The 7,928-nt window shown below is 46.9% G+C and overlaps 1 protein-coding gene across 1 annotated transcript; it reads right to left on the bottom strand.

Annotated features, from left to right (window-relative positions):
- Window positions 1-2,027: 2,027 nt before the first annotated feature.
- LOC139775098 (CCAAT/enhancer-binding protein) lies at window positions 2,028-5,794 on the bottom strand. The gene has a single exon (XM_071710839.1). The coding sequence runs from the start codon at window positions 5,116-5,118 to the stop codon at window positions 4,063-4,065; it is 1,056 nt and encodes a 351-aa protein (XP_071566940.1). The 5' UTR covers window positions 5,119-5,794; the 3' UTR covers window positions 2,028-4,062.
- Between the last annotated feature and the right edge of the window lie 2,134 nt (window positions 5,795-7,928).

Raw genomic sequence — 7,928 nt, 5'->3', positions numbered from 1 at the left:
GGTATTACACACTTGATAAGATCAAGTTGGCAAAATGCTTCTCGATCTCAGGATGATAGCTGTCTAGCTTTTGAAAATTAACAGAGACATGATACGAGTTGACTGATCTCAGCAAAAAAGAACTGCCATTTTATTCGTAATTGAAATATCTTTATAAAAAATAATTTTAATCAAATTTATGTTGACTGTCAGGTGATGTGTGTTTTATGAAAAATATACTTCTCTTTGCATTGCCATCTGCTGTTTTCGACGTTTAAGTCGTTTTAAAATCCTGTGCTACGTCTTCTTGGCAATATATACGTCCTTTTGCATCAATGTCAATTCCAATTCTTCGGAAGTATTCCGTCTTGGCATTCCATTTTTATTCTTCGCGTACTCGTGCAGTCTGCGCCGGGCAATGTTGTCGCGTGCATACATACAACACAATTCTCTGCATTGTATCACGTAGAAATGCGATAAATTGTCCACGAGGATCGTCAAACCAAGCCGCGAGTTCACGCGAGGCCGTGCACGATTAAGGCACAACAAAGCCCGAGAGATTTATTCCCTAGAAATAATTCTCGATAGCAAAACTGAAAAGCGAGTATCGAGTTGCTTGATGGTGTATATGCATATATATTTAATATATCAATATATCTTATTGTAAGTTTTTATTGATTTACTTTTATGAAGTTTTACTTTTTCATTCATTACTGTCTCATTTTTATCTTTAATACGATGAAGTGGAGAATGCATACACTATATAAATATAAAACTGATACGATGCCGAACGTTTGTCTATGTCTATACAATCAGTGTACTTGAACCGTCATTTAAAGCAGCATTTTATTTCAACACATTTAGAGGTTCTCTCCATTCAACTTCCGTATTAGTTTAATCATTAAATTAAATTACTTCTCAATTAATACAGACGAAGTATTATAAATATTAGACATCACCGATTTTGCATCGCGACGTGAAAAACTCGTTTCGTCAATTATGCCACGCGGGCGATGCGCTTCCTTATGCGTCTCGTGCGCATCGTTTGCGTGCGTGCGATTCGAGATGCGGGCACGTGCGCCCGCGCGTATACATACACGCGTGGAACGCTGTATCCTGTTCCGCGGGGCTCACTACAACGCGCGTCACGCTCGTCACAATGGTGCTAATCTATTTAATCTGACTAACAACAAACTTATCTCGTGACTCACTCGCCGCGATGGATTCGCGCGCCATTGCTCCGATCGCTTGCCATACGTCCACTCTGTGTGTATGTTAGGTGCGAATGCCGATGGATTTTTCCGGCAGATCAATGATTGGCTATACAGACTCGTAGAAATATCCCTTCAACGGGACTCGCTCTTTGCCTTGACCGCATACACGACGTCGTTAATCTCAGGTCAGAACGTTATCAGTGATAACGAGCGCGAGTTCGTTTCCTTATCTCGTGATACTTTTGAAGTTTAAACCTTACTTTTTTTTATACCTGAACAAGTTGATGATTTTATAATGCGATTTTTTCCATTTTTTGACATTAATTTATGACATAATTTTTTCCCTAAGCGCAGCGTAATTTTGAGTAAATATCTTCTTCATTATTGAATCTTACAATGTGTAAAAACGGACTGGCAAAAATTTTGAAGATATATATGGAAGTATAAAGTAATGATAGCGTGTATGTTTAAGGAATCCTTCAAAGACGGAACGTGACACTTAATGATCTACGATGGAGAATGAAATTGATGTTTACATTTGTGTATCACACGATAAATAAATGTAATGTATTTGTACTGTGTAACATATAGCGTAGAGAGCACGATAAGTCGACAGTAACGGAAAAGTTCTGCATATAGTTCTTTAAATTCCGGGATTACATCGCGAGAACGTTATCAGTCGTGGAAAAGCAGCTTTATGCATCAAAGTCTTAAGTACGTCATATAAGGAATTAAATTCACGAGCGGGAGGAAGACACGGGGGGGGGAAGTGCGAGGAAGGCTAGGCGGCGCGTAGAGATAAGGGAAGAAACAGAGGCAGGCGCGTTACGTATATACGTTTCATATCAAAATATATTTGTGCATAGACAAGAAGACAACCGTGACAGGTAATTTTATACCCTAACGTCATACGTCAGTCATACACCCAAGGCACGTGTGCGTAACGTCTCTCTCGCATTCACACTAGTTGCATGCGGTCGTACGTTTTCCCTCGCAAATAATTAAATCGCTCGCAAGTAACGTGCGCGCATGCACGTTAACGATATGCGCGACCGCACGGTGCACACCGGCTGCTGACTGTTGTCGCTGGCATCGGATTTTTGCGTTACGAGCTGACATCGCGAAGATGAAACCTGCTTAATGCGACTGAGCGCTTGTATCGACCATTCACGTATGATTCTCCGACTCTTCCGCTCGAATATCTCGGTTTCACTCTCGTCGCTAATAAAATAAAATATGCAATTACAACAATTCGTCTCTCCTGACGCATTCGCGCACGCGATGTCACATATACACGTGTACGCACGTTATACGGGCTTACACACGCACGCATGTATACAATCCGCTCGATTCCCCAGTCTTTCCGGCGGTTTCTCTCTCTCGCATGCTCTCTTTCTCTCTCCCTCTTTCTCTCCCTCTCTTTCTCTCCCTCTCTTTCTCTCTCTCTGATTCTCTTCTAACAAAATATATTAGCTTTTTATGTACATACATCTCAAATATAATAATAATAAAATTAATTAGAACTATAATACAAGAGCGTGGATAAAGTGCTCGGCTGTGTTGGCTTGGCCATGCTTCGTCGAATACAACGAGTACGGGCAGCGAATACGTATCGAGAGAAGATGGATGTCTCGTTGATGCACGATTGTTGATGCGAGCCACGTTGATACAGATCACCGTGTTTCGATATGACTCTTTTTTTTTAGGTACTTGGTAATTGGAGAGTGATAACCTAAGTTCATTAATTTAACATTATCTAAGAACCGAATCTAAATACAGCGCCGTGTATACGTGTCTTTCGCGTTGGAGATGTGTTAGGTGTACGTGTGTCCGTGTATTGTTTACGTGTAGTACGAAACAGAATATACAACTAAAGTGAGGATTCTCTCGCGTGAATCGCATCGAGATACGATTTGTTCGTAATGTTCGGAGCTTGCCCACGTGTCGCGATCTTTCGTGCCCACCGACGGGGACTCGACGGCCTCGAAATCGATGGATCACCCAGTCTTACTTATTTAGTCCATGAGTGCTAAGAGGGAAGAAGACGGTATTAAGTAAGTAAGGAAGTAAGGTACCAAGAAGAAATAACGCAAATGACGAAAAAAGATGAAAGAGAAAAATTGGACTGTCTTTTTCGCATCCTTCGTCGGATTCTCGACATTATCTCGGGAGATCGCGACACGATGGCTTGATTGCGGATCACGCGATTGATTCCTCACGTCATTTATTGTTTTTATTTATCGACGTTCGCGTCCCTTTCGCGTTTTCTTTTCAGCGTCCAAACGGCACTCTCCAGAGCAAAGGGCAGTTGCACTTCTCTTTCAACGAAATGTGAAGTTCTTACGTGAACCACGCCGACGTTCCTCGGTCGTCGTAAGCTCGCGTAGAGTAGCTTGCTCTTCTCGCTCGCCCTCCTACGCGATTCGTCGACTCCCTCCTTCTTCCTCCCACGCTCGCGCCTTCACGGCGCTCTCGACGCAACGACGACGCACGCACGCATGCACGTGCGTTCGCCTCGCGCGCCGCTCCGAGCCGAGTGAGATATAAAGGACGACGTAGAAGCCGAAAGGAGAAGGAAAATGAGAGATAGAAAAAGATGAGAATGAGCAAGCGAGAGGGAGACGGAGAGAACGAAAGACGGCTTCTCCTCGGAGATGTACATACGCGATGTTGCGGGGAGACGCGGGAGGAAGCGGAAGACGCGACTAACTTCGTCTCACAATCGGAGCGGCTTGATAGCCCAGGGACGCGAGTCAACGACAATGTCGTCGGAAGACGGTGTCATCTCGAATTGCGCGGCAATGTCTGTGCTGCACTGCTGCTGCTGCTGCTGCTGCTGCTGCTGCTGCTGCTGCTGCTGCTGTTGCTGCTACATGGGTCCAACCGCGTGCTGCTGGAACTGGTCGAGATGCCTGGAGATCTCGCGGTGCAGTTGCTCAGGTACGACGCCGACGGTGCTGAAGAGCGACCTGAGTACGTTGAGCTCCTCGCTGAGCAGCTCGATCCGTTTCTTCAGTAGATCGTTGTCTTTCACCAGCAGCTTGACCTTCTCCTCGGTCTCGCGCGATCGCACCTTCGCCTTCTCGCGGCTCTTCCTCACGGCGATGTTATTCCTCTCCCGCCGTCGTCTGTACTCGTCGCTCGCCTTGTCGACGGCCTTGGACTGCTTCCTGGCGACGTTCGCGGCGTTGTGATGCTGATGGGCCATTACCGGCCCCTTCATGGGGTTACCCCGTGGTGGTGGCTGATGGACCGGCGCGCCTGGATGACCGGCCGATATCGTGGACGGCGTCAAGGTGGTGAAGGTCTGGCCACCGTTAGCGAACGGGTTGTTCGTCACCGGACTGTAACCGGCGGGCGGATACTGAGGGCAGTGGCGTCTGTAGTCCGTCGGATCCAACGGTTCCTCCTTGATACTGGGCGAATCCGAACTCGAGCTGTTACTGTCGCTGCAACTGTTGCTGCTCTGATGGTAGGTCGCGCCGCTGTGCACCGGCTGCGGCATGTAGGCGAGTGTCGTGCGCGGATAGCCGCCCGTCCTGACGTGCTTCATGGTGCTATTGGTACCGAGCATGTCCAGCAAACCCTCGCCGAACTGGTTGTCGTCGATCAGGTTTTGGAGATCCAGCGAAATCTCGGGGGCATTGAGATCGGTAAGCTCGCCGGCGGCGGCGCAGTGCTCGGCGTATTGCTGATGCAAGCTCGCCTTGCTGCCGGAGACCTGCTTCACCACCGTGCTGTTCTGCTGCTGCTGATGATTGTGATTGTGGTTGATCTGCAGCGCGGAATTGTTATTGTTCGTCGCGGCGTTATTGTTGTTCTGATTGCTGGTGTTGTTGTTGAGCACCTGGGACTTCTTCAGATCAGCCGTACCCTGGACCTGGGCCTGATGGGCCGCCGAATCGTACATGACTGGTGACTCCATCGCTCACGCGCACATCACAGACGGGAATCCTTTCGCGACTTCACCGCGACCACCTGTACCAATCCGCGTCCGTTTATGCGTAGAAACCGTCGATCTGCGCGTTCTTCTCGCCTCGCTCTGTGTGCTTCTATTACTAACTATCTCCCTCTCCTTCGGCCGTCGTAGCGCGTAACTACGTCGTCCAAGACGAGCCGGCAGGAGATGAGGAGAGAGTACTCTTCGGTATCTATCGCCGTCACACCGTCACCGTCATGGATAACAAACGGATCTTGTTTCCTCGAAGGCGCGCGTCGCGGTTTTTGACACTGTTCCAAATACTTACTCAATGGTCCCCCGGATTATATATTCCGAGATCCCGAGGACGCGACGGTCACACGTTTTTCGTCCAGTGGACGTTATTTCAACTCTCGTCGTCCGCTCCGCGTCAACGCGGCTTACTCACGCCCACGCGCACAGTCGGTACGTCTCCGTGCGATCTTGGCCCACTCGGAGTACACACGGAAGGAGACCGCTACGTGGAGCTCGGGAGTAAAGGGGAGAACTCGATGCGGCAGCAACAAACCCACTCGAGAGTTGGCGCGCGACTGAGCGCCTCGGCGGCATGTCGCAAGCTTTCAATGTGGCGCGCCTCATTGCGCTTGCGCCCGCGACGTCGCGCTTCCCTCCGCTCATTCCGCTCCGTGCTCTCGCCTCCTCTCGCGAGCGGTCCTCTCGCGGAGGGACCGACCGCGGAGCGTCCACCGCGCTCCTCCTCCCGCCGCGCCGCCGCACCGCCGCCGCGGCGCTCGCTCACGAGTTAGCTGTAGCTCCCACTTCTCCGGTCCTCCGGTCCCCCGGCTCCTTGTCCTCCTCCGGGCCCCGTTTTCTCTCTCTTTCTCTCTTTCTCACTTTTTCTCACTCTCGCTTTTCCTGTCCGTTATCCGCGCACGCCTCTCTCTCTCTCTTTCTCTCGCTCCTATCCGTTTTCCATCCTTTTCCCACATTTCCCTCTCCGTTTCCGACGCATTTCGGCCGTCTTTTTTCCCCTTCACTCCCGCGGTTCCCTCGAGTGGCGCGTCTTTTTTTTCCTCTCTTTTCTTCGTTTTCTCGCCATCCCTCATGTCCTGACACACTGCGGTCGGTCCCGTCACGGCTCCGTGCGGCGGAAAAAGTTTTCCGGCGCTTGATTCTCGCGGCGACGCGACGCCGCGCCGCGTGCGTACGATAGGCGGCCTTCCTTTTATTCGCGATGGGTGCGCGGATTTTCCCGCTCGAACAATTAGCTGTCGTGGGTCATCAGCTCGTTCATCAGGTCATTTGGGATGTCAGTCACTGTATGAATTGTCCGAACCGATAATAATCGAATTTAAATTAGACATTAAAATTCCGGATATACGAGACCATCATGTATATCTAATTGCCATTCATGAACTTCCGTTAAATTAAGTTAATATTTCATAATTTTTCATATTTAATGCAGCCATGCATCACGCGTCGCGATGTAACGACTTTGTATATGTCACGTGGTGCCTATCAACGCTCGGTATTTATTTTTGAGAGCACCCTGTTGCAGCCCACAGGAAAGTGTCATCGTTTACACGATATTGCGCAATCGCCAGCAATTAATTCAAAATCTTCTGCCGTTATACTTGCTCTCTTGGCGAGATTTTTTAGAGATTTTGAGAAATGATTTTCGTTATCGTTACAAGTAGCTTTAATTGCTTAAAATACATCTGAACGAGGTATACAAATATCCGAGAATTATTAAATAGCAATGATAAAATAAGTTCCCAAAGGATTATATGATTGTGGACTGTTAATAAAGTTTTAATCAAGATTTATGATGAGACAATAACGTGCTTCATCATAAATCTTGATTAAAACTTTAACTAACAGTCCAGTGCTTCACTTCAAATTAGATCAGTAAACGATTATTTCGACCATATCTCTCCATTTTCCGGGATTTTATTATTTTAGATTAGAACAAGTTTTATTTCCTTATTTATGTTTTAACGTTCATTACCTGCTTATCACTATGCCCGACTCTGCCGTAGCTTCGAAACGTTTATCCTCGTTTTCCTAGAAACTTTCCATATTTTTTAAAAATATTTATCCTCTTTCGGTTTTATTATTAGATCACTAACAGATCAGCATATAATCTGACGAATAATTTGTGCAGGAAGGAGTTCCGGTGGGATTTTCCGCGCGAGATGTGTCGCGATCGAGCCCGACGAATAGTTTCGCGTCCTCACGAATAGACGAATCATTGTTGCGTCATGTTTTGATTGTTTATCAACGCAGATTTTTTTTATCTTAACATCGTGCGCGCAGCGTAGTTAGGCGTGCGTTGATCTACGAACCAGCGCACGCTGACGTATATTAATCGCCCGGATTGTAAACGACGAGTTTCTGCATATCAGTGACTCGCTTGCGTCGATAATCTTGGCGCTATCGAGGCATGGGGAAAAAAATACCAGAAGCGACTTTTGCGCGCAATTGACACCGAGATCGCATTAATTAACATCCTCTCGCGGATCACTAATTAAGCGCTTTACGCGCTCTAATTCATGTTATATATATGTATCATTAAGCGTATTATGTAATGGTGGGTGATGAAACGGAAATAAGAAACCTGTAAACGATACGTTATCTTCTATCCCTTCCTCTCTTTTCAATTTTTTACATATATTTTGTTCTGTGCCCAATTTCTCCTCTTTCTAAATCAAAACAATCCTGGTTCTGTATATATCTCTTTTTTGACATAAGGAAGTATCAAATTAATTTAATTTAATTTAATTTCCGATAAATCATTAATAATTATAATTATGAAT

This window comes from Temnothorax nylanderi, unplaced genomic scaffold (genome assembly GCF_030848795.1).
Source record: "Temnothorax nylanderi isolate EJ_2023f unplaced genomic scaffold, tnyl_v1.0 TNYL_tig0092_pilon, whole genome shotgun sequence".
Classification (NCBI taxonomy): Eukaryota; Metazoa; Arthropoda; class Insecta; order Hymenoptera; family Formicidae; genus Temnothorax; species Temnothorax nylanderi.
The sequence above is the reverse complement of the archived record's forward strand: the minus strand, read 5'-3'. Positions and strand labels throughout refer to the sequence as shown.